Consider the following 27,681-nt stretch of genomic DNA (forward strand, 5'->3'; position numbering starts at 1 on the left):
GTTATTCTTGTAAGATCTTAATACAATATTTGTTTGTGAGTAACAATTGGTGTGGCTTCCCCATTGATCTTTGACATACAGAATAACACTTTTTTCTGCCGTGACTCCTCTCGGGGCTCGGAGGTACACCGTGACCATGGGGTCGGGGAGGAGCACGTAACAGTACACATTGTCTATTGTCTTACTACATACAGCACCATGAGCAAAAAGGTTTGAATTTATTTAAATGATTCGCAACCGATCCATAACTTACGTCTCCGACATATTCCCCACAACTGAAGTTAAACTAACAAGTCAATTGTTCCACAATTACTCTTTAAGTCCTTTATTAAACAACGATGTTGTGTTTGCCACTCTCTAATCCTCTGGTACTTGTCCCGACTCCAATGATCTGCTAAAGATATCCGCTAACATCTCGCTGATCTGCTCGTCCACCTACGTCAATACATTGGGATGCATATTATCTGGGCCCTTCTGTGTGCATCATTGCTTGTATGATAACATTTCCACGAGACAGCATTCATTTGAAAAACCCAATTTTTATTGAAATCGTGTATGTCACAGTATTAAAATATATAGCTTCATAAATTATATTAAATCCCAAAACTGGTATTTCTATCTTTTTAAAATAAAACTCTAACATTTTATATTGGATGTTCTTCTACCATGTATTTATTTGTAATCACATTCCTGGCACAGTTACACAACAGTTTGTAAACACATTTATGAAACGCAAAATGTCGCATCATTTTAACCTCCAACACATTCTGTACCAAGTTTATTCCCTTACCCATGTGAGTTTAACATTTTCCACTTCACCATATGCACTTGAAATTTATATTAGTGCAACACAAGGTCAGTCCTTGATATCGATGTATTTGTTCTTTGTCATGTTTAAAGTAGTCTTATAAGCATTTTCAATAAAGATTAATTGGAGCACCTCATTTAATATTTTATTATTATATCAAAGCAGCTTTCAGATTGTAAAAGTTGCACTTTGACCGGGTTATAAATTGAGGAAAAATCAGGTTGAAAAACCCCCCACCTTTATTTTGTGTTATGAAACCAATGAGGAATGTTTGCTGCCATCAGGACAAATTGTTGTATAAATATATATATATATATAATTTTGCAGCTAATGTACATTCTGTATATGTTCAGCTTCAGTAAACCTTTCTCATATCCAAATGGGGAAAGTATGTCCCGTAATCAGATTTCTGAGTCTTGAAGCTGGCCGTGCGGTGGCGGAAATATTTCATAGCGCACTGTGAAGAGAAAGAAAAGGACACGATTAGTCAGTTGTATCATTTGTTGCACGTCACGAGACGGATGTGGTTTAAGAACATGGCGGATGGGTTGAAACTCACCACTACAGCAAGGAGAGCAAGCAGAGCTGCAAAAATTAAGCAGCAGAGGCCGATTACGAAAATCACCCAGAAGGGTAAAGGCTTTTCCCTTTTTACGATTTCTGTAAAAACATCAAAAAACGTCTCTGTTTGCATTGATAGGAAAGTTAGGTTGGACCAAAAACACCTGAAACCTACATCCTGAGTACCAGCACTGCAGGTGCTATTTGGATGTAATATTAATAGCAGCAATTGTTTTTGTTTTACATTGATCTCAGGCTAATGGAGGATTGTGGACATAAATCACATGCACAACAAAGATGTTCGTACATATCAGTGTGCTTTTGATGTGAATTACAAGGACACTATAGACAATGGACAGATACATACAATTAGTCCACAAAGTCCTTGTGCAACTTTGAACCTTTAACGTTTGATGTACACATGATATAAACACATTATAAATGGCATAAGATAGCATAATTCATTCAGTTTTGTTCATTTTACTATAATTCACCAAATGTCCGTCTGTCCATTCAAAGGTACCGCAAAATGGCTCAACCGATCGCAATGATATTTTGGGTGGGTATTCCTGGGACCCCTGGGAGTAAAATAGGCTATATTGTTTTTCCAATTTTTCCCCAAGTTTTCCAAATTTCCAGTTTTTCCAAACACGATGGAATAATATTTGCCGATATGAACAGTGATGTGGCTGTTTTTGAAATTCTACAAATACTGTTTAGATTTTGATGACAATTATGAACCTGCCGCGAATGCGGAAGTGGACAGACGACGGCAATGCGTGGGTTTGATAATATCCAAATGCAACCGTCATTCAATCGTAATGTTAAATCGTTAAACGTTAATCGTGTTAATCGTTTTGTTAAAGTATCAATTGATGATTGGAATTGAGTGAATACAATTACGATTTTGAATTCGTAATTGTATTCACCCAACCGTACGGAACTTCACATCAGGATTTAAATATTTGTTTATGTCATGAATGTTGTTAAAAGTTTATTTTTTATATTAATGTTATTTCATTTGTGATTGGAGTTATGCTGTTTGGAATGAAAAAAGAGATATTGAGTTCAAGTGAATGACGAAATGCCGTGACGGTTTCTACTTTCAAAACGTAAATTCGCGGATCTCCACATGCAGATTCGCCATTGACTGGGTATGGAACAAGCGTACCCGTTTGTTTCCGTCCGGATACGTTTTTCATGGAAGTCATTCACGAACTTGCTGTCCATGTCTGACGTGCGACTGAAGGTGCTACAGGAATGTGGAATTTATTGGTTTCATGCTTTAGCATTCGCCGTTTCTGCATTGTCTGTTTGCTTCTGGCCTCCCACCCGTGCGTAGCAAATGTACCTCACTAGTGTTATTAATGTCGTTTTGCTGTTGTTAAGTCTATTATTCCCCTGGGTTTATTGACGAGTTGACATTTTCTGATGAGGCAACTTCCACATGATCAGTGGTAAAGTCAACCACCCCAATTACCACATCTGGTTCCCAAACTACGATAAAATCTTTCACATATCACCTTGTACAAGTACCAGCAAGACGAGACTCGCTGCGATTATGCATCGAATGTGCGATGGTTCTGCAATGATGTCTTACCAGACAAGTGGATTGGTAGACTATGATCACAAATGCAATTCATGAAATTACTCAACAGCAACTGGAGAATGTTTTCAACAAGTTTGAAAACCTGATTGAAGGAAGTGTTACAAAATACTGTATTGTGGTTATGTTGAAGTTTAAAAATATGAGTATTTGAACTTTATCGAGTAAAGTCGTCATAAGTGATACTTTCATGCACCATTTACAGTTTGTTTCTATCAAGTGTACAGTGAAAGTTATAAAAGTTCAAAGGTGCACAAGGACTTCATGGACACCCTGTATAATACCGTATGAGACTTTAACTTGGATCGTGAGTCATGGAGTCAGATGGGAATGCTAAACAGTTCAGTTAGATTGCAATAACACATTCAGGGTGTGGTTATGGAATGCATTTTTTGTGCTGCGAATAATATGTATTCAGAATAACATACAAGGACCGAAAGACAGGAAAAGCCCGCTTGCATTGTGCAGAATTATATTTCAAATGGAGTTCACCTGTTTAGCATTCCCATTTGAACCTGTTGTTCTGATATTGGGGACCCAGGTTCAACTTTCTATTCACTGTGAGTTAGATTGGTTTAACTGTCTATTGAGGTTCTTGTAATTCATGTAAAGGTATGCACCATTAGTTGTTGGCTTAACTGTTAAGGTGGCCAGGTTAAGATCAGGTGGCCAGGTTAAGATCTTAGGATCTAGAGTTTGAGCCTGATTGTGCCGTCAAATAACACCAGGTGGGTTGACTCATCCTGACATCATTCTGAGGTGGCAAAATGAGTACCAGCTTGGTGGAAACAGGGGCACTGCATCAGCGGCACAGCTGTGCTTCCATAAATGATGCAACAAGTAGCCCAATCTGCAGCAACCACCACTACTACTACTACTGCTACTACTACAACTACTACTACTTTGACTACTATGATGGTGCTCTGACTGAAGGTAATTTTAGTGGTGTCTTTCGTGCTCCATGGCAAGGATTACACTGGGTGGATTGTATTTGCCTTACCAGCTTTAGCAAGATTTTTTCGTTTGTAATTTTTTCAAGGTGTCGACAATAATTCGTTTCCTCTTTGCAGAAGATACCGTGGGATCTTTAGCCTCAACCCACTAATACTAGCAAGGTGGACATCTGGTTTACCTTTGCGTGATGCTACGCCCCACCTGCGAAGCACCAATCTGACGGTTTAGAGTCAAGTTGAGAACGGCAACCAGACTAGACTGCCCAGATGCATTGTAACACCTTTCAAAGTCAATATAATGCTTTAGGAATAACTTTTGCTGTTCAATAAATGACTATAATTGATGTGAGGCAATTTGCGCAATTTCACCTCTTTGGACGTTATATTACTGAGCCACTGATGTTGCAAATATTTTGTACCTTTACCTTATAGACCCTTATGAGTTAGGAAACGAATCGTTTTCACAATGTAACTATTTATGATTCGGCTCAGTGAACAAAAATTAATCAATTTATAAGAAAAAGTTATTTTGAGATGCGTCATCATAAACTCGTAAACTGAGACTCTCCAAAGTGGAAACTGTAAAATATGATATAGTAAAGTAGATCAATAAACTAAGACTAAAAAAACTGAGCATTTAACAATGCAGATCGCCTCGCCCATGATATATAGATTACAGTAGATCTGATATACAAGTCTATTAAGGTACACCTGCGTGCGGACTCACACACTGACACACTCACTCACACACAGACCAAATGCAACAGAAGAAACAATAAATAATTCATTACCTTTCACAGAGAGTGAAGTTGGCTCCAGCTGAAACTCATTCAGCCAAGATGTGGAATTCGTTTTGTTGGAAAATGTTGTGACCAAATCTGCTTCTACCGCACTGTCTTTTTCAAAGTAACAATGGCAGTCCGTTTTTACCGAACCAATTCTGAAAGGAAAGCACATCATCCCATTTAGGCCTCATTGTTACTTTTGCATGAAAGGGGACGGGGGGCATGGAGGGTTGATTCTCAATTTAAAAAAAAAAAAGAACATCAACTAACAAAATTTCCCCAGGTTTCTAAAGATACACAGTAGGAAACTAACCCTTTTATGCCATTTATTTCTTCCATTAATGTTGAATCCCTGTCTGTGAAAATAACCTTCCGACAACTTGCGTCTCAAACACACATGCATTGAAATGTCGTGAGCGATTCAGAATGTCCAATGGTGAACGAGGCTCATCAAATGCAAATGCATCATAATACATCAAATGTATTATGCAGACAACAATATTGCAGAAAAATATAACATCACCACATGTTTTTCACATGAAAATAAGGTGAACATGTGGTATCAAAAGTAAATTGTGATGTACCATAAACTGCATTGGCAGCACCAATGCTCTATGACTGACCATTCTTAGCAAGGGTTATACTGGGTGGTTTGCCATTGCCTTCCCAGCTTTAGTTAGGGTAAGAATTTGTCATTTGTTCAAGGTGCCGGTGATAGCTCGCTTCCTCTTCCCAAAGGACATTGTGGGATCTTTAACGTCCATCAACTAATGCCGACAGACGGGATGCCAAGTTTCACGTCTTGATAAACCAACCGCCCCCGTGAAACATCAGATTGACAGTTTATCGTTGGGCCGAAATTTGAACCTCGGCTAGTGGCTTGTGTGTGTACCTCTAGTCTAGGCCGTCCTGCCAGTTCTCGAGTAAATACCGAGTCTACATATGGAACATGTATAATTCGGAGAATCTCAAGATGTGGTAATCTATGGTTACACCAAGTATGTAAAGATTAGTTGTTTCTCGCAGTTTGGGATTTGGTATCCAATTAAAGTTTTGTATCAGAAGTAGGAAGAAACAAACACAAACTATGGTGTTTTATTTTAAAAGTACAAATTGTGTAATTTTACGCTTTTGTCCTTTTCAACTGTCACACTGAGGGGAACCATAGGTCAGACCGTTGATCAACACTATCACCAAAATGTCCTCCTAAGGTCATAGGATCCTTTGAATACTGTGGTCACCGATCAGAGACTGTTTTTTTTTGTTTTGTTTTTTTTTGTATACAAGATCGAGGCTCGTGAAAGAGCGAACATTAATCACACAGAAAGACAAACAGACACATAAAACAAATAACATCGGGAGCGGTAGACAAGATGGGGAGAGAGGGGGAAGGACACAAACACAACATTTGAGAGCAGGGACCGAGAGACATGGAGACATCGAGAGATCTGTGGGAGGGAGAGGGCTTTGGGAGGGAGGCATGTGAAGGGGGGGGGGGGGGGTGGGAGAGGTATAAACATATGGACACTGCCAGGATTTCCAGGAAAGAAGTTGGAATTTCAAACAAGGTGGATCTGGGGTGAATTAGTGGGGGTAGAAAAGATCAAGGTTTTGGATGGGGGAAGATAAGAGATGGTGGTGAACAGCTGTTTTAAAGACCTGGAGGGAGGAGAGGGATTGAAGGGAGTGTGGGAGTTTGTTCCAGAGGCGGGAGAAAAGAGGAATGAAAGAGTGAAGGTGAGCAGAGAGCCGAGATTTCGGCAGTTTAACCATCAGAGGGTTGCTGGCAGATCTTGTGCGACCTGTAGGAATATTTGGGGGACAGAGCACAGAGAGAGCTGGGGGAGCAAGGCCGGAGAGGAGTCGGTAGAAGACAGAAAGCCCACCTACCTGCCTGCGGTGAGTGAGTGAAAGGCCCTCAGAGATAGCTTCATCGCGGGAGATTCCAATGATTTTGAAAGCTTTGGATTCAACAGCGTGAAGCCGATCCAGGTGTGAGGCAGGAGCACCAGCCCATAGGGGAGAACAGTATTCCATTGAGCTGCGGATGAAAGCCTTGTATGTGGTGAGGAGCTCAGGTGTGCCGAGGAAGGACTTCGCACGACGGAGGATGCCCAGTCGGCGACTGGCTTTGGAGGCCAGCTTGGAAATGTGGTTTTCCCAAGAAAGATCATGGCAGATAGTGAGACCCAAAAGCTTGAGCGACAGAACTTCTTGGAGAGGAATGTTGAGAAAGTAGATGGGAGGGTTGTCCAGTCGATCTTTTCGGAGAGACATAGTAAGAGAGTGAGATTTGTCAGGATTGAAAGACATGTTCCACTTGTTTGACCAGTCTGTGATTTTGTCCAGGTCTTCAGAGAGTGAGGAGGCTGCAGGCTGCCAATCTGAGGGAAGAGGAATGGAGCGGCAGAGTGTGGAGTCATCAGCAAAGAGATAGAGAGGATTTTCCAGAGAGTCAGAGAGATCATTGATAAAGACCAGAAAAAGCACAGGGCCCAGCACACTTCCTTGGGGAACTCCAGCCTGAACAGGAAGGGGAGATGAGAGAAATCCATTCAGGGCCACACGTTGACTACGACCAGAGAGGAAGTCCGCAAGCCATGCATGGAGATTTCCATGGATACCATAGGAGGAGAGTTTGGTGAGCAGAGCTGGGTGCCAGACCGTATCAAAGGCCCGTGATATGTCAAGGGAGACAGCTCTGATTTCCTGTTTGGCATTGAGGACCTCCATCCATTGTTGAGACAGCAGAAGCAGCATGTCCAGAGTAGAGTGACCTGGTCTGAAACCAAATTGATGATCAGAGATCAAGCCATTGGAGAAGAGGAAAGATTTCATATCCGAAGCAATGATGGATTCCATGACTTTGCTGATAATTGGGAGCAGGCTGATTGGTCTGTAGTTGCAAGGATCTGTTTTTGCACCTTTTTTGTGTAAAGCGGTAATGTTAGCTGATTTCCAGGATGCTGGCAGATGACCTTGAGCAAAAGATAGGGTGAAAAGAACAGAGAGAGGGTGAGATAGAGCGGCAGAGCAGGATTTTAGGACCCGTGGGCTGATGCCGTCTGGTCCAGTTGCAGAATCAGAGTCGAGGTTTGACAAAAACTCCTCCACCTTGTCAGGAGAGAAGGACACAGAGTCCAGGAGCAGTTGGGTTCGACTGGGAAAGGTGGGAACAGAGAGAGATGGGTTTGGGACTAAGGATTTTGAGGCGAACACAGAGTTGAGGCATTCGGCTTTGTCACGTGCGATGTCAACTGTGTGGCCATTTGAGGTAAGGGAGGGGATGGAGGGGGAACAAACACCAGAAACGGATTTGACCAGATGCCACCAGGATTTGGAGGAAGGAGACAGGTTTGAGAGTTCATTCTTGAGTGAGGAGAGATAGTGCTTCCTGGCACTCCTGAGGGTAGACACAAACTTGTTCCGAGCTTGGTGGAAGGAACTGAGATTGCCTTTTTTTTTTTTTTTTTTTTTTTTTTGTATACAAGATCGAGGCTCGTGAAAGAGCGAACATTAATCACACAGAAAGACAAACCGACACATAAAACATATAACATAGGGAGCGGTAGACAAGATGGGGAGAGAGGGGGAAGGACACAAACACAACATTTGAGAGCAGGGACCGAGAGACATGGAGACATCGAGAGATCTGAGAGAGGGCGAGGGCTTTGGGGGGGGGGGGCGTGGGAAGGGGGTGGTGGGAGAGGTATAAAACATATGGACACTGCCAGGACTTCCAGGAAAGAAGTTGGAATTTCAAACAAGGTGGATCTGGGGTGAATTAGCGGGGGTAGAAAAGATCAAGGTTTTGGATGGGGGAAGATAAGAGCTGGTGGTGAACAGCTGTTTTAAAGACCTGGAGGGAGGAGTGGGATTGAAGGGAGTGAGGGAGTTTGTTCCAGAGGCGGGAGAAAAGAGGAATGAAAGAGTGAAGGTGAGCAGAGAGCCGAGATTTCGGCAGTTTAACCATCAGAGGGTTGCTGGCAGATCTTGTGCGACCTGTAGGAATATTTGGGGGACAGAGCACAGAGAGAGCTGGGGGTGCAAGGCCGGAGAGGAGTCGGTAGAAGACAGAAAGACAACCTACCTGCCTGCGGTGAGTGAGTGAAAGGCCCTCAGAGATAGCTTCATCGCGGGAGATTCCAATAATTCTGAAAGCTTTGGTTTCAACAGCGTGAAGCCGAGCTAGGTGTGAGGCAGGAGCACCGGCCCATAGGGGAGAACAGTATTCCATTGAGCTGCGGATGAAAGCCTTGTATGTGGTGAGGAGCTCAGGTGTGCCGAGGAAGGACTTCGCACGACGGAGGATGCCCAGTCGGCGACTGGCTTTGGAGGCCAGCTTGGAAATGTGGTTTTCCCAAGAAAGATCATGGCAGATAGTGAGACCCAAAATCTTGAGCGACAGAACTTCTTGGAGAGGATTGTTGAGAAAGTAGATGGGAGGGTTGTCCAGTCGATCTTTTCGGAGAGACATAGTAAGAGTGTGAGATTTGTCAGGATTGAAAGACATGTTCCACTTGTTTGACCAGTCTGTGATTTTGTCCAGGTCTTCAGAGAGTGAGGAGGCAGCAGACTGCCGATCTGAGGGAAGAGGAATGGAGCAGCAGAGTGTGGAGTCATCAGCAAAGAGATAGAGAGGATTTTCGAGAGAGTCAGAGAGATCATTGATGAAGACCAGAAAAAGCACGGGGCCCAGAACACTGCCTTGGGGAACTCCAGCCTGAACAGGAAGAGGAGATGAGAGAAACCCATTCAGGGCCACACGTTGACGACGACTAGAGAGGAAGTCCGCCAGCCAGGCGTGGAGATTTCCATGGATACCAAAGGAGGAGAGTTTGGTGAGCAGAGCGGGGTGCCAGACCGTGTCGAAGGCACGTGATATGTCGAGGGAGACAGCTCTAATTTCCTGTTTGGCATTGAGGACCTCCATCCATTGTTGAGACAGCAGAAGCAGCATGTCCAGAGTAGAGTGACCTGGTCTGAAACCAAATTGATGATCAGAGATCAAGCCATTGGAGAAGAGGAAAGATTTCATATCCGAAGCAATGATGGATTCCATGACTTTGCTGATAATTGGGAGAAGGCTGATTGGTCTGTAGTTGCTAGGATCTGTTTTTGCACCTTTTTTGTGCAAAGCGGTGATGTTGGCTGATTTCCAAGCAGATGGCAGTTGACCTTGAGCAAAAGAGAGGGTGAAGAGAACAGAGAGAGGGTGAGATAGAGCAGCAGAGCAGGATTTTAGGACCCGTGGGCTGATGCCGTCGGGTCCAGTTGCAGAATCAGAGTCGAGGGTTGACAGAAACTTTTCCACCTTGTCAGGAGGAAAGGACACGGAGTCCAGGAGCAGCAGGGTACGACTGGGTATGCTGGGTACAGAGATGGATGGGTTTGGGACACAAGATTTAGAGGCAAACACAGAGTTGAGGCATTCAGCTTTTTCACGTGCGGAGTCAGCTGTGTAGCCGTTTGAGGTAAGGGAGGGGATGGAGGGGGAACAAACACCAGAAACGGATTTGACCAGACGCCACCAGGATTTGGAAGAGGGAGACAGATAAGAGAGTTCGGTCTTGAGAATGGAGAGATATTGTTTCCTGGCTCTCCTGAGGGTGGACACACACTTGTTTCGGGCTTTGTGAAAGGAAATGAGATTTCCTTCCGTTGGATTTGCTTTCCAGGAGACGAAGGCAAGTTGTTTCTGGGCAACAGCCTCACCACAAGATTCCGTGTACCATGGACGGGAGGAAGGGTATGACAACTGAAGACGAGATGGGATAAATCTGTGCATGAGAGAGAGCAATTTACTTTGGAAGAATTCCCAGGATGAGTTGATGTCAGAGGTGGTAGAGATGGGAGACCAGTCCAGATGATTGATGGCTGCTTGAAGACCGTGCCAGTTGGCCTGAGTGAAATGCCAGACTCGTTGACGCTGAGCAGGCTCCCTGAGGATGGTCAGAGAGATGTCCACTTTAACAAGGACATGATCAGATGATCCGATCGGAGCAGAAGAAGAGCAGCAGACATTTTCAGGGAAGTTAGTCATAACCAAGTCCAGAAGAGAAGATGTTCCGTTGACTGAGATCCGGGTCGGGAAATTGACAGATTGTGTCAGTCCCAGTGAGTCGCAGAAGTCCTTTGCTGAGGAGCCATGGCTGGTGAGAGAGGTACCCACGCCCAGCCAACTGGCATGATGACAGTTGAAATCACCACATATGAGGAAGAGAGAGTTGGGATGAGTAGATAGAAGTTGGTCCATATCATCAGACAGCGAGATGTAGATGGAGTCATCACTGTTTGGTGGACGGTACAACACACATATGAACAAGAGGTGGGAGCGAAGGGGAAGCCGTAGCCAGAGGTATTCCTGGGGGTGAGGTGGAGAGAGTGCAGTGCAGGGCGAGTGAGGAAGAGAGTTTTTGATAAAGATAGCAACCCCGCCTCCAGGACGAGGCTCAGGTCTATCATACCGGAGGAGGGAGTAGCCCGGGAGAGATACTATGGAATCAGAGACATCATAAAGGAGGAAGGTTTCTGTTAAGCAGATCACGTCTGGTTTGACAGAAGCAACCTGTATGGAGAGATCAGTTAAGTTTGAACGAAGGCCCCGGATGTTTGAGGTCCATACCGTTAATGAAGAGGAAGGGGGAGCATCAGATACAGAACAGGGGGGAGGAGGGGTAGGGTAAGATGTGGAAGAGGTGGAAGAGGTAGGGAGAGCTGTTGAAGGTGTGTCAGAGATTTCAGAATAGCTCGGAGAAAGGGAAGGATGGGGCGGACAAAAGGTTTGATGGTGATTGGGTGAGCCACAATGAGGTGTTATTTGAGGAGGGGGAAGAGCGAGGCAGAAGGTTGGGGGAGATGGAGGTGAGAGTTTGAAGGGGGAAGAAGCGGGGAGGACGCTTTGAGGAGGGGGAGTGAGAGGGGGGAAATTGAGAAGCAATGAGGGTGGGGAGATTTGAAGGGGAGGGGTGAGGGGGGAGTTTGGGAGGGAAGGGACAAGGGGAGGGATTTGAAAGGGATGGGATATGGGGGAGATTTGGAGGGGAGGGGTGAGGCAGGAGTCTAGGAGGGGAGGGGCGATGGGGCGTCTTGGCGGGGAGGGGTGAGGGGGTAGTTTAGGAGGGAGGGGGCAAGGGGGGAGATTTGAAAGGGATGGGTGATGGGGAAGATTTGGAGGGGAGGGGTGATGGGGAAGATTTGGAGATGAGGGGTTATGGGGAAGATTTGGAGGGGAGGGGTGAGATTGGATTTTTGAAAGTGTACGATTTATGGGAAACGAACATTTATTGCAAAATGAGTTTCTTGTGACCTTCGAGTTAAAAATACGTTTAAGGACACTGGATGGAGGATGGAGTGCAGGAGAGTTTAGGGAATGTAGAAAAAAGGCACTATAGGAGATGGATATTTTTTTGGGGATGAATTGATTTGGTGAGCAAGTCGAAAGCAGCCTTTTAAAGAAGAAGAAGAAAAAGGTGTTATAAAATATGACGGAATACATAACTAGAGGGGAAAGTGTAAACATTGAAGGTTAATGAGTGAAAACTATCTGGGGAAATGGGGGAGAAACACGTGGTCGAAGAACGAACGAACAAGAATGAATAAACGAATGAGAACAGAGAAGGAAATGTTTTTTTTTTTTTTTTTTTTGAGTTGAGATTTACACAAGGAAGTAGGCTATGGGTGAAAAGACTGGGAATACAGAGAACGAAAGTTATTGGATCACAAACGACGGACCGCTGAGAAAAACAAAGCCTCAAGGTTGTACAGTGCACACTGTACAAGGCCTCAAGACACGACACGAATTAACACGATTTTCAATACAGGTATGAAAGATTTGCACCGAAAAATCTTCGTCGGGACACAATATACGTACAACACCATAAATAAATACAGTTTTAACGAAAATACAAATGGGAACAAAATACAAATGGGCCTTCAGTTGGATTAGCCTTCCAAGAGGCAAAGGCAAGTTGTTTCAGGGCAACTGCCTCACCACAAGATTCAGTGTACCATGGACGGGAGGAAGGGTAAGACAACTGAAGGCGAGATGGGATAAATCTGTGCATGAGAGAGATCAGTTTGCTTTGGAAGAATTCCCAGGAAGAATTGATGTCAGAGGCAGTGGAGATGGGAGACCAATCCAGACGATTGATGGCTGCTTGAAGACCGTCCCAGTCGGCCTGAGTGAAATGCCAGACTCGTCGACGCTGAGGGGGCTCTCTGAGAATGGCCAGAGAGATGTCCACTTTGACAAGCACATGATCAGAAGAACCGATTGGAGCAGAAGAAGAGCAGCAGACATTAGCAGGGAAGTTTGTCATAACCAAGTCTAGAAGAGAAGATACTCCATTGGCTGAGATCCGGGTCGGGAAATTGACAGATTGTGTCAATCCCAGTGAGTCACAGAAGTCCTTTGCTGAGGTGCCATGACTGGTGAGAGAGGAACCCACACCCAACCAGGTGGCATGATGACAGTTGAAGTCACCACATATGAGGAAGAGAGAGTTGGGATGAGTGGATAGAAGTTGGTCCATGTTGTCAGACAGTGAAATGTAGATGGAGTCATCACTGTTTGGGGGACGGTACAGAACACATATGAACAAAAGGTGGGAGCGGAGAGGAAGCCGTAACCAGAGGTACTCCTGCGGGTGAGGAGGAAAGAGGGCAGTGCAAGGAGAGTGAGGAAGAGAGTTTTTGACAAAGATAGCCACCCCACCACCAGGCCGAGGCGCAGGTCTATCATACCGGAGGAGGGAGTAACCAGGAAGAGATATTAAGGATTCAGAGACATCTTGAAGGAGGAAAGTCTCTGTTAAGCAGATCAAGTCTGGATTGTCAGAAGCAACCTGTATGGAGAGATCAGTCAGGTTTGAGCGAAGGCCCCGGATGTTTGAGGTCCATACCGTTAATGAAGAGAGAGGGGGAGCATCGGGTACAGGACAGGGGAGGGGAGGAGTAGGGTAAGATGAAGGATGAGAGGGGGAGGTAGGGAGAGCAGTTGATAGTGTGTCAGATGTTGCAGAAGAGTTCCAAGAAAGGGAAGGATGAGGAGGATGAAAGGTTTGATGATGAAGGGATGAGGCACAGTGAGGGTTTGTTTGAGGGGGGGCAGAGGAAAGTAGAAGGTTTGGGGGGGTGGAGGTATGAGATAGAAGGGAGACGAAGTGGGGAGGAGGCAGCTTGGAGGAGGAGGGGGGAGGAGGGAGAATTGGAGAGGAATGGTATGGGGGGAGAATTGAATGGGAGGGATTGGGGGGGAGTTTTGAAGGGGAGGAGTGAGGGGGGAGTTTAGGAGGGGAGGGGCAAGGGGGGAGTTTTGGAGGGAAGGGGCAAGGGGGAAGTTTAGAAGTGGAGGGGCAAGGGGGGAGTTTAGGAGTGTCGGGGCAAGGGGGGGGATTTGGAGGGGAGGGGCAAGGGGGGAGTTTAGGAGGGGAAGGGCAAGGGGGGAGATCAGGAGTGGAGGGGCAAGGGGGGGGATTAGGAGGGGAGGGGCAAGGGGGGAGTTTAGGAGGGGAAGGGCAAGGGGGGAGTTCAGGAGTGGAGGGGCAAGGGGGGAGTTTAAGAGTGGAGGGGCAAGGGGGGAGTTTAGGAGTGTCAGTGCAAGGGGGGGGATTTGGATGGGAGGGGCAAGAGGGGAGTTTAGAAAGTGGATGATTAATGAAAGACGAACGATTCAGATTGACATTGATCACATTGATTAACATTGATTGACGAAAGACGAACATTGATAACAAATTGGGTTTGTTGTGATTTTCAAGTTAGCAATCCGATTCAGAACGATGGAGGAGGGATGGAATGAATGTGAATTTAGACCATGTAGTGAGGGAGACGTATAAGATATTGAATTTCTTTTTTTTGAAGTGGAATGAGTTGGAGAGGAAATTGAGAAAAGCCTTTTAAATAGGAAGAAAAACAGCGTGTTGTAATATACCACTGAATAAAACACAGAAGGGGAAAGGTTAAACATATTTAAATAATATTTAAACAGAAACGTGAACAATCTTATATGCACAAAAATACCAACGGGGGGAGAGCCGAGAGGGACCACCACGAGTCACGTGAACAGGGCAAACGGTGGATGGCAAGGAGATAATGGGGGCGGGGCGAACAGCCCCACAGAATGGGGGTGGTTTATTTTGCATCATAACTATTTACAACAAGCACATGCTGTTTCACAATTCTCTTTTGTGGGTGCATAATCAATCCATCATCATCTTTCATCTGCAGTGGAAGTGAGCACACCAATGAGGTACATCAGTTGTGATGATGTACGTTCCAGTTGTGATGTAAGCAACAGACCCGAAGCTTCCAGGGAGCTGCTGCACATATCCTCCATCTCTCCATGCACAGGTTTTCAAGAGCTCTGCATGGTTGTTGTTGTTATGGTTCTTGTTGGGAGTCAATTTTTGAAATGTGCACCCATTGGTTGGACAGCTGCCAGACCCCACCCACATTTGTCGTTTGACTCTACCCACCATGGCACCCAGAAAAAATAATATGGCCACCATCTTGGTTTTCTGGTGGGCCTAAGACATTCAGGCCTGTAGGCCTCTGCCGATTATCCACTGCTCGGGTTTGTTGCGTCAGATTTCCATTGGCTTTGTTTGGGTCGATTGTTACTTACAATGAGGGACCCCGAAAAATATCATCAATGTCGAACATAAATTACTCGTAAGGTTTAATCAAGCCCTTCAACATGCACAGTGCGTTCCTCCCTAAAAAAAAATAGCATAAGGTAATACTTAAACGGCCCCATGTTGGGTTAAACAATCCGTGACCGTGTAATGAATCGGCTCGTTCTGATGTAGCTGTGTTGGAGGGTGATATGGATAAGACGTGTGAAGTTATTCTTTTCAGAGTGCATTAAATGTGTGTTTCTCAATTGGCCTGTTACTGGATTTGGTTTTAGGTTGTGACCACAGTGCGGTCATTCTTGTTTCTTTCTTTGTCCTTGTCTAGGGATGGGTGAATCTTGCAAAACGTGCAATGTTCCACTCGGTGCGACTGGATGGGTTTGTGGGTAGAGGGGTCATAGCCGAAACCCGACACCTATCCAGGTTCCTCCAGATGATTCCATCGTTGTCTATTTGAGTTCCTCCTGATACTCCAACGCTGTGTCTAGTCTGTTATTTGATATTGTTGGTCGGTTAAAAAGTGATGACCTCGGCACTCATTTTGTGCAGGAAAGTGTGGACGGCAGGAAATATATATTGGGCTCAGTCTGTGCCATGTGGAGAATGTGGCCATGAAAGGTGAGATGATGTCATTCGACTGTGGATATAAGAGGCCTTGCACTGGATCTGTCATAGACAGTTTTCTTTGTACTTGTTCAGAGAAAAATCTCATGGTGCTGCTGCTGAGGATAATTGATGATAGTCAAAATAGGCTGTAATTTGTTCTCGGCCTTGCATCACTTGAAATGTTTCAGGATAAGCTCACCGTTTCACAAGAGCTTACTTTAAATAGAAGAGCCATTTTTATTTTTTTGCAAAAATCTCTGCTTGTGGAAGACTGTGGAGATAGAGGGTCAAAAGGCAATGCACTGATTATAATTGGGTAACGGGTGGAAGAAACAAGTATAGGAATGAGGACATTTGATGGAATACAATGTCGAAGAGGGTTGGGTTATGTGGGCTCGGTTAATGTGGGTCAAAAAGGTCTCTTTCTCCTCTGTGCGGTGGATCAATAATTACCTCTGCCACCAAAGCTGGACGGAGGTTATGTTTTCAAGTGTTTTTGTATGCAAGCAGGATATCGCATAAAGTTGTGGACAGATTCGGACAAAGTTTGCGGACAGGTTGAGTGTGTTACAACGATAAAATGATTCGTTTTTGGCGAAGATCTGGATCCGGATACTTTAATTTTAAGTGATTCTTAACCATTGAGAGATCGGGCCAAAAACGATATAAAGCACAATATCTCAAAAGGTTGAGAACGGATTTCGGACGAAACTTGGTGGACAGGTTGGGTGTGTGACAAGGACGAATTGATTAGATTTCAGTGAAGATCCGAATCCGGATCCGGCCTATCAGAGGGATAGAAAATGTACACTGTTCAGCTTGGCAGAGGTATGCGCTCTAACGAGTGTCGTTCTAGTTAGTTGTGTGATTGGCATGAATAATGAATGAAACACACCTCCACATTTTCAGGTACTACAAAGACTTACCTCAATCCAGTCACTTTGCAGTATTTGAACAACTTGGGATAGGTGCCTCTATAAAGATTATTCAGCTGAAATGAGAGGGATGTACAACTGTGAGTGAAAATATGTTATTTCTACATTAAAACATTATTAGTATGTGATACGATTTGGTGAAAGAAAGCAAAACCTGAAACTCACCCTCGCTTCAATGTTCTTAACCAGTTTCTTGTAATATGCTGAGTTGGGATTGTTGAGGTCATCCGTAAAGTTGCGGTTGATAATAGTGAATTTAATTTCATACTTGTCCAGTTTGTCAGGAGAAAGTGTTGTTGTTGTTGTTGTTGTTGGTGGTGGTGGTGGTGGTGGTTGAACAGTGGTTGGAGGCTGAGGTTCATAAGCTGCAAGGCATTAAATGAGTGATACTTGTTGATAACAATAAAAAAACATTTAAAACTGTTATGGGAACATTAAAGATGCTTAAATAAATCGTGATGTCAGCACTATCTCTCCACCTGTGACTTGCGTGTCAGTCGGGTCACTTTTCAGTAGGTAAGGCCCAAGCGTGTGGTGGTCATTTGTGCCAACATCAAATGCCTTTTTCACTTTGGTTTCACTCAGCGAGCTCGTATTGAGAAAGTCACAACGTCCCACAACGACCAAGGGACCAGACCTGCAAAAACAGTGAGATATCATGATGACCATGATGGAATGAGCACCTGAGTCTCAATGCAAACCCAAACATCATTCTACTCAAACCGTGGTGTATGTATGACTTGTAATGTGCACTTTCTCAGAGAATGGGCAACTTTGTGTGACTATGTGGTACTGCAGCTGAAATGGCCAATTCCCAATGACAAGATGCTGTACCCAGCATACACTACATCAGTTAAAGCGGTAACTAAAGGTGAGTCACGTGATCATTAGTCAGTTGATGAAATAATAATCACATTTTCGAGCCTCATGGTGATTGTTGGTTTAATTTAGCAAAATCATTACGATCCAAATTTAAAATATCTAAGTTAAGAGTGGAAAATGCTGACTTCCTGCTTTTCAAGAAATGAAATGAACAACTTCCTGCAATGGAAACAAATTCATTATCGTTCATCAGCAAGGTAAATGAATACATTCTGTGTTATTGCGGTCACGGATTCATCCTTTCTTTGGTTTCTAGCAATTTGTTTTGGGGAAAGCAACATGTTAATAGGGTCAGCAAGTAAAAAAAATAATCCGAATGAGAGCATATTTAAAAACAATTGATGAAACGAAAGAAACATTTGACATGAGGATCCTGATGAAGATGTGCAGAAATGTTAATGCCACACAGGAGCATTTTCCGAAGGTGCTATATGATTCGCACCTTTTTCAGCTGACTCGTGGGACCTTGCATGTTGTCTTTAGAAAATGGTCGGGAACTTTTTATACAATCACAGATACATCTAAAAATGAATAATCTAATAAATGCAAAATGTGCATTTATTGAACAAAATATGCAAAATGGTTATGCAAAATGACATGCGGAAGTAGAACAAAATAGTGAGACATGTTTTTTCACATGAGACGTCTCTTAGCAGTAAAACATCATGTGACACCAATACCAGCTGCTTTATTTCACCACCTGAGAGTGAACAGCTCACATTGAAGACAAGTCTGAAGAAATTACCTGATCTTTGAGCGACTGAATGAACTTGGCATTTGATAAATTAATGCCCTTATATATTCATTGGACAGTGTGAGAGTTTTCCAGAGTTTCCTTTTGTAAAACATCACTATATTTTCAAACTCTATGCCTTTAAAAAGCTTTCACGTTCCCTTAAAAAGTCTTTTACAAACTCAAACAATACTTATTTAAAAGATTACATTCTTCATATTGGTAACAAAATGATATCACCAAAAGAGGAGATTGTTCATAGGTATTACAACGTCGTTCTTACCAGTATCGTGCCACTGTGCAGTTTTGAGTTTCACTTCCAAGCTCTTTCTTGAAAAGGTCCTCCAGCTGAAAATGATATTTGACGACAAATGAACGTTATTTGTGAATCGTTATAAATTATGAGATAAAAAGTATTGTCATTGTTCCGTTATTACCTCTTTGGAGATGCTGGAGGTGTATTCCTTGTAGAGTGGAGAGCTTGTGTTGTCCAGGTCAGGAGAGAACGTGTGGTTGACCACAGTGAACTTGATAAATAAGGTCCGGATGGTTTGGACTGCTGTAGGGGTCGTACTCGGTACCATTGTTGGAGGTTGTGGTTCTGGAACTAAATGCACGTTTTTTCCAAGTTAATATTATTCCAATACTTTTGGCCGAATCCTAATTGGTCTGACGAATCATAAAAATACAAGAATGTCCAATGAATCAACAAATGTTGTCTTTACACAAATTACATACTTGAAACGGTGAGCGAGGTTTTGTCAAGCTCGTAGTAATCCAGGTTCTGCAGTTCATTCGTTCCCCTTTTGAAAGCTTCCTCCACCACTGATTCATTAACCTGGCTGGTGTTGTCAAAAGAGCAGCGTGCTACCACCACGAGTGGACCAGACCTGAGAAGAACAAATGAATTCAGAATCAAATATAAATTATACCAAAAAATAATCCAATAAAAGGATCACTGCAGACAAGACCAGCAATACTCAAGGATTGTAGAATAGCAAATGGAATATATGTTTTGATTGAATGCATCAATTTTGATACAACATTATATTCTCTTCTCTGCATCACCATCACTATTGTTTACTCTCATACTTTGACAATGCCGCAATGATTTTTTGTGATTGTCCACCACCAATTGTTGTCCATCATCAATTGTCCATCATTTTTTGAAATTGAGAAAGTCGGAGATGGCATTGAAATGAGCTCTGCTCGACCGACCAACCAACCGATCATCTGTCAATGTGCTTTATGTGTACACGATTTTTCAAACCTGTTATACATTTTGACAAACTGTATATTCCTCATGACATTATCTCAACCTGATTAGATCATGGCTGTGATTGCCAAGGCAACCATCTTGGAAACTTGACTTGTATGCACAATATTTGAAAAACTGTTAAGAGGAATAGATCTGTGTAATATGAACGTAAACCTTATCATCTAACCCTAACACCTTATCATCTAAACGAACTAACCCTAACACCACCAGCCATGCGGTCAGCGCCTAAAATTACATGGCATGATCGCCGACCGGATCCGGATATTACTACTACACCCCCCAGCTCGAATCTTCTCGATGGGCGCCAAGTGAGGCTGTCAGGTCACGCCCCGAAGGACGATTGGTTGGGGCGAGGTGATGGCACTCGTTGATTGGTGAGAGTGTGATGTCATCGTCGAACATTCTATTGTCGGAGTAAAAAGGGACACGTCCCGCCATTTTCTCTCTCTCTGTTCTGGCATTCATAACAAGCAGTCACACATTCTTTCTCTTGCGCTGGGTTTGATTGCCAGTGGACGCATTCCTTGTCTGTCTTGGTCTGGCCTTCATCGCGAGCAGTCACAGTTGATACAATCTCCTTGGTGCTGGCTTTGTGACGGCTGTGATTCGTGCTGTGTGTGCTTGACAAACAACGGAGCTTTGTGGAGCGTGAAATGAGCAGAGGAGGAAGGAGTTTTGCTGCAGCTTCACGGGTCGGTGGCTGCTCTGGGCGAGACTGCGTGCCATTTTGTGCGGTTCCTGCGCGGTAGTTCGGGGACCGGTCAAAGACGCCAGGTGGAGTATCAGTCAATGCACCACACGATGCATTTATTTTCATTCATCATTCCCTTGTGTTGTATACGAGTCCGTGTGAAGGGTCCCTCAATTAAGGAATTTAGTGTCACATTTTTATTGTATTGCGATTATTTTAATGAAATCATTATTTATTGCATTTCCTTGTCGTGCCTGTCTTGTACGTTTATTTGTTGTGGGGATCGGTTAACCCCCGTGCCACGTCCGTCAGTGCAGGTAAGCCCTCGCTGCCCTCTCTGCCCTTCACAACCCCCCACATGTGCACAAGGTACCACCATAGTTGGGTATAGGTCTTGGAGTTAAAGCTAATTTGGTCATCTGTCGCCCTGAGGTCTTCACCACAGGGTGGTGACGCGACAACATCATAGTGCAGGAAAGGAGGGAGATAGTGCTCATACACAGGAATTTAAAAATGAACATGGAACAAAAACTGAGCGTCAAGATCGTTTAACTACAGGGTTTGAATTTCCTGGAGACACTGACAAACGATTATCCGTGTTTGTTGGAAATACAAATACATTGTTTTGAAGTCCACTGACGTGCAGCAGGTGTAGATTATATCAGTGTTCGTTTCACTTACCAGAAATTTGTAACTGAGCAGTTTTGTGCCGAATCCCCAAGCTGTTTCTTGAAAAGATCTTCGAGCTGGAATTAAAAGAATTTTCAACAATCATCATTGATTGAAACATCTTCTGGTTGTGAGTTTTACTTCATTCTTGAATAAAATTAATGAAGTTGTGAATTCAAGATGTGCATAATCTGTTCGTCAATGTTTTTCCGTAAAGTCTCACGTGACAACCTCAATCATTTTAATACGATGGTGAAAAATAATATTAATACGATGGATGAAAATCACTTTCAAACAATGGGTGAATAATCATTTTAATACGATGGGTGAAAAATAATTTGAATACGATGGGTGAAAATCATTTTAACATGATAGGTGTAAAATAATTTTAATACGACGGGTGTCAAATAATTTTAATACGATGGGTGAAAAATAATTTTAATACGATGGGTGAAAAATATTTTCAATACGATGGGTGAAAAATTTTAATACGATGGGTGAAAAATCATTTTAATACGATAGGTGAAAAATCATTTAAATACGATGGGTGAAAAATCATTTTAATATGATGGGCGAGATCATTTTCAAGGGAAAGAGTGTCATTGACGGGATGTTTCACCTTGCTGCTGATATCTGAATTGTAATTCTGGTACAAAGTAGAGCTGGCATTGTCCAAGTCCTCTGAGAATGTCCGATTCAACACGGTGAACTCCAGGTAAAATGATTGCTTCTCCATTGGTTGTGCTGTTGTTGGCTGCAGTGTTGGTGGTTGTGGCGTTGGTGGCTGCGGTTCGTAAACTGCAATATATATAAATTTATATCAAGAAAAGAGTTTCCTTTTTGTTGAACATTTCATGAAACACACACCGAGAAATAAAATATTATTGATATAGAACTGTCTGCACCTGTGACTTGAGTGTCAGCAGAGTCATTTTTCAGAAGGTAAGGCCCAAGTGTATGGTGGTTGTGTGTGCCGACATCAAATGCCTTTTTCACTTCAGACTCGGTCAGGGAAGATGTGATGAGAAAATCACAACGTCCCACAACAACCAAGGGACCAGACCTGCAATGGTATTTGTTTAATGCAATATTTGTGACCTGAAATGAAAATGCTACGTGTGCCATGACACCACATTGGCTTTTTGCTTTCTGCCGTGACACATTTTGTTATTTTCATGTTTCCTTTTCTGAATAAATGATTGATATTAATCACTGATCACAATTACCAAGTCGTGCTTACCAGTATCGTGCAACGGTGCAGTTTTGAGTTTCGTTTCCAAGCTCTTTCTTGAAAAGGTCCTCCAGCTGAAAATGATATTTAACGACAAATGAACGTTATTTGTGTGTCGTTATAAATTATGAGATAAACAGTATTGTCATTGTTCCGTTCTTACCTCTTTGGAGATGCTGGAGGTGTATTCCTTGTAGAGTGGAGAGCTTTTGTTGTCCAGGTCAGGAGAGAACGTGTGGTTGACCACAGTGAACTTGATAAATAATGTCTGGATGATATTGACTGCTGCAGGTGTCGTACTCGGTACCATTGTTGGAGGTTGTGGTTCTGGAACTAAATGCACGTTTTTTTCTTCGTTAATGTTATTTAAATGCTTTTGACCTGAACCTCATTGGTTTTACGAACCATAAAAATACAAGAATGTTGGGTAAATCAATAAATCTTGCATTTCCACAAATTACATACTTGAAACGGTGAGCGAGGTTTTGTCAAGCTCGTAGTAATCCAGGTTCTGCAGTTCATTCGTTCCCCTTTTGAAAGCTTCCTCCACCACTGATTCATTAACCTGGCTGGTGTTGTCAAAAGAGCAGCGTGCTACCACTACGAGTGGACCAGACCTGAGAAGAACACATGAGTTCAGAATCAAATATAAATTATACCAAAAAATAATCCAATAAAAGGATCACTGCAGACAAGACCAGCAATGCTCAAGGATTGTAGAATAGCAAATGGAATATATTCTTTGATTAAATGCATCAATTTTGAAAGCACATTGTGTTATCTTCTGTCCATCACCATCACTATTGTTTACTCCCATAATTCGACAATGTGCAGTCATTTTTTGTAATTGTCCACCACCAATTGTTGTCCATCATGAATTGTCGATCATTTTTTGAAATTGAGAAAGTCGGAGACGGCATTGAAATGAGCTCCGTCCGACCAACCGATCACGTGTCAATGTACTTTTGTGTACGTGATTTTTCAAACCTGTCAAACATTTTGACAAGTGTTCCTCATGACGTTATCACAACCTTATTAGATCACGGCTGTGATTGCAATGGCAACCATCTTAGAAGCTTGACTTGTATGCATGATATTTCAAAAACCGTTCACGGTTTACGTTCATATTCTACAGATCTATTGCTCTTTTCACCCAAAGGCGGGGAACTTAGAGTATCAGCTCTTGATATCATCGTGCAGAAGAGGAGGAATATGGTGCTCATGCACAGCAAAATAAAAATGAACATGGAACAAAAACTGAGCGTTAAGATCGTTCACATACAGGGTTTGAATTTCCCGCAGACACTGACAAACGATTATCCGTGTTTATTGGAAATACAAATACATTGTTTAAATGTCCACTGATGTGCAGCAGGTGTAGATTTTGTCTGTGTTCCTCGTGTTTCGTTTCACTTACCAGAAATTTGTAACTGAGCAGTTTTGTGCCGAATCCCCAAGCTGTTTCTTGAAAAGATCTTCGAGCTGAAATTAAAAGAATTTTCAACAATCATCATTGATCGACACATCCACTGTTTGTGAGTTTTCCTTGATTCTTGAATAAAATTAATGAAGTTGTTAATTTGAGACGTGCAAAATCAGTTCATAAATGTTTTACCGTAAAGTCTCACGTGACAACCTCAATCATTTTAATATGATGGTGAAAAATAATTTTAATATGATGGGTGAAAATCATTTTCAAACAATGGGTGAATAATCATTTTAATACGATGGGTGAAAAATCATTTTAATACGATGGGTGAAAAATAATTTTAATACGATGGGTGAAAAATCATTTTAATACGATGGGTGAAAAATAATTTTTATACGATGGGTGAAAAATAATTTTAATACGATGGGAGAAAAATCATTTTCATGGGAAAGAGTGTCATTGACAGAATGTTTCACCTTGCTGCTGATATCTGAATTGTAATTCTGGTACAAAGTAGAGCTGGCATTGTCCAAGTCTTCTGAGAATGTCCGATTCAACACGGTGAACTCCAGGTAAAATGATTGCTTCTCCATTGGTTGTGCTGTTGTTGGCTGCAGTGTTGGTGGTTGTGGCGTTGGTGGCTGCGGTTCGTAAACTGCAATGTATATAAATTTATATCAAGAAAAGAGTTTCCTTTTTGTTGAACATTTCATGAAACACACACCGAGAAATAAAATATTATTGATATAGAACTGTCTGCACCTGTGACTTGAGTGTCAGCAGAGTCATTTTTCAGAAGGTAAGGCCCAAGTGTATGGTGGTTGTGTGTGCCGACATCAAATGCCTTTTTCACTTCAGACTCGGTCAGGGAAGATGTGATGAGAAAATCACAACGTCCCACAACAACCAAGGGACCAGACCTGCAATGGTACTTGTTTAATGCAATATTTGTGACCTGAAATGAAAATGCTACGTGTGCCATGACACCACATTGGCTTTTTGCTTTCTGCCGTGACACATTTTGTTATTTTCATGTTTCCTTTTCTGAATAAATGATTGATATTAATCACCGATCACAATTACCAAGTCGTGCTTACCAGTATCGTGCAACGGTGCAGTTTTGAGTTTCGTTTCCAAGCTCTTTCTTGAAAAGGTCCTCCAGCTGAAAATGATATTTAACGACAAATGAACGTTATTTGTGTGTCGTTATAAATTATGAGATAAACAGTGTTGTCTTTGTTCCATTCTTACCTCTTTGGAGATGCTGGAGGTGTATTCCTTGTAGAGTGGAGAGCTTTTGTTGTCCAGGTCAGGAGAGAACGTGTGGTTGACCACAGTGAACTTGATAAATAATGTCTGGATGATATTGACTGCTGCAGGTGTCGTACTCGGTACCATTGTTGGAGGTTGTGGTTCTGGAACTAAATGCACGTTTTTTTCTTCGTTAATGTTATTTAAATGCTTTTGACCTGAACCTCATTGGTTTTACGAACCATAAAAATACAAGAATGTTGGGTAAATCAATAAATCTTGCATTTCCACAAATTACATACTTGAAACGGTGAGCGAGGTTTTGTCAAGCTCGTAGTAATCCAGGTTCTGCAGTTCATTCGTTCCCCTTTTGAAAGCTTCCTCCACCACTGATTCATTAACCTGGCTGGTGTTGTCAAAAGAGCAGCGTGCTACCACTACGAGTGGACCAGACCTGAGAAGAACACATGAGTTCAGAATCAAATATAAATTATACCAAAAAATAATCCAATAAAAGGATCACTGCAGACAAGACCAGCAATGCTCAAGGATTGTAGAATAGCAAATGGAATATATTCTTTGATTAAATGCATCAATTTTGAAAGCACATTGTGTTATCTTCTGTCCATCACCATCACTATTGTTTACTCCCATAATTCGACAATGTACAGTCATTTTTTGTAATTGTCCACCACCAATTGTTGTCCATCATGAATTGTCGATCATTTTTTGAAATTGAGAAAGTCGGAGACGGCATTGAAATGAGCTCCGTCCGACCAACCGATCACGTGTCAATGTACTTTTGTGTACGTGATTTTTCAAACCTGTCAAACATTTTGACAAGTGTTCCTCATGACGTTATCGCAACCTTATTAGATCACGGCTGTGATTGCAATGGCAACCATCTTAGAAGCTTGACTTGTATGCATGATATTTCAAAAACCGTTCACGGTTTACGTTCATATTCTACAGATCTATTCCTCTTTTCACCCAAAGGCGGGGAACTTAGAGTATCAGCTCTTGATATCATCGTGCAGAAGAGGAGGAATATGGTGCTCATGCACAGCAAAATAAAAATGAACATGGAACAAAAACTGAGCGTTAAGATCGTTCACTTACAGGGTTTGAATTTCCCGCAGACACTGACAAACGATTATCCGTGTTTATTGGAAATACAAATACATTGTTTAAATGTCCACTGATGTGCAGCAGGTGTAGATTTTGTCTGTGTTCCTCGTGTTTAGTTTCACTTACCAGAAATTTGTAACTGAGCAGTTTTGTGCCGAATCCCCAAGCTGTTTCTTGAAAAGATCTTCGAGCTGAAATTAAAAGAATTTTCAACAATCATCATTGATCGACACATCCACTGTTTGTGAGTTTTCCTTGATTCTTGAATAAAATTAATGAAGTTGTTAATTTGAGACGTGCAAAATCAGTTCATAAATGTTTTACCGTAAAGTCTCACGTGACAACCTCAATCATTTTAATATGATGGTGAAAAATAATTTTAATATGATGGGTGAAAATCATTTTCAAACAATGGGTGAATAATCATTTTAATACGATGGGTGAAAAATCATTTTAATACGATGGGTGAAAAATAATTTTTATACGATGGGTGAAAAATAATTTTAATACGATGGGAGAAAAATCATTTTCATGGGAAAGAGTGTCATTGACAGAATGTTTCACCTTGCTGCTCATATCTGAATTGTAATTCTGGTACAAAGTAGAGCTGGCATTGTCCAAGTCTTCTGAGAATGTCCGATTCAACACGGTGAACTCCAGGTAAAATGATTGCTTCTCCATTGGTTGTGCTGTTGTTGGCTGCAGTGTTGGTGGTTGTGGCGTTGGTGGCTGCGGTTCGTAAACTGCAATGTATATAAATTTATATCAAGAAAAGAGTTTCCTTTTTGTTGAACATTTCATGAAACACACACCGAGAAATAAAATATTATTGATATAGAACTGTCTGCACCTGTGACTTGAGTGTCAGCAGAGTCATTTTTCAGAAGGTAAGGCCCAAGTGTATGGTGGTTGTGTGTGCCGACATCAAATGCCTTTTTCACTTCAGACTCGGTCAGGGAAGATGTGATGAGAAAATCACAACGTCCCACAACAACCAAGGGACCAGACCTGCAATGGTACTTGTTTAATGCAATATTTGTGACCTGAAATGAAAATGCTACGTGTGCCATGACACCACATTGGCTTTTTGCTTTCTGCCGTGACACATTTTGTTATTTTCATGTTTCCTTTTCTGAATAAATGATTGATATTAATCACCGATCACAATTACCAAGTCGTGCTTACCAGTATCGTGCAACGGTGCAGTTTTGAGTTTCGTTTCCAAGCTCTTTCTTGAAAAGGTCCTCCAGCTGAAAATGATATTTAACGACAAATGAACGTTATTTGTGTGTCGTTATAAATTATGAGATAAACAGTATTGTCATTGTTCCATTCTTACCTCTTTGGAGATGCTGGAGGTGTATTCCTTGTAGAGTGGAGAGCTTTTGTTGTCCAGGTCAGGAGAGAACGTGTGGTTGACCACAGTGAACTTGATAAATAATGTCTGGATGATATTGACTGCTGCAGGTGTCGTACTCGGTACCATTGTTGGAGGTTGTG

At 42.5% G+C, this 27,681-nt stretch overlaps 1 protein-coding gene across 1 annotated transcript; it reads right to left on the reverse strand.

Annotated features, from left to right (window-relative positions):
* Positions 1–519: 519 nt before the first annotated feature.
* Positions 520–27,251, reverse strand: LOC137418857 (uncharacterized). The gene is made up of 24 exons (XM_078785183.1): positions 27,032–27,251; positions 26,746–26,924; positions 26,308–26,372; positions 25,356–25,507; positions 25,054–25,223; positions 24,900–24,964; positions 24,565–24,722; positions 24,279–24,457; positions 23,791–23,855; positions 22,839–22,990; positions 22,537–22,706; positions 22,383–22,447; positions 22,048–22,205; positions 21,762–21,940; positions 21,155–21,219; positions 19,242–19,393; positions 18,941–19,110; positions 18,787–18,851; positions 17,368–17,525; positions 17,054–17,253; positions 16,880–16,944; positions 4,720–4,868; positions 1,368–1,468; positions 520–1,265 (listed from the first exon to the last, which is right to left on the reverse strand). Exons 1-24 carry the CDS (start codon positions 27,249–27,251, stop codon positions 1,164–1,166), a joined length of 3,204 nt encoding a protein of 1,067 aa, XP_078641309.1. The 3' UTR covers positions 520–1,163.
* Between the last annotated feature and the right edge of the window lie 430 nt (positions 27,252–27,681).

The sequence above is a fragment of the Myxine glutinosa genome, chromosome 10, assembly GCF_964187855.1.
Source record: "Myxine glutinosa chromosome 10, kmMyxGlut1.1, whole genome shotgun sequence".
In the NCBI taxonomy this organism is placed as follows: domain Eukaryota; kingdom Metazoa; phylum Chordata; class Myxini; order Myxiniformes; family Myxinidae; genus Myxine; species Myxine glutinosa.

Excerpts from the sequence above, each read along its gene's own strand:
- LOC137418857 (XM_078785183.1), bottom strand. The coding sequence starts at position 27,251 with ATGGCACACGTAGCATTTTCATTTCAGGTCACAAATATTGCATTAAAC. Across the intron at positions 23,856-24,278 it reads ATTCAGATATCAGCAGCAAG|CTCGAAGATCTTTTCAAGAA; the intron begins GTGAAACATTCT and ends TTTTAATTTCAG. Across the intron at positions 17,254-17,367 it reads GACTGACACGCAAGTCACAG|CTTATGAACCTCAGCCTCCA; the intron begins GTGGAGAGATAG and ends AATGCCTTGCAG.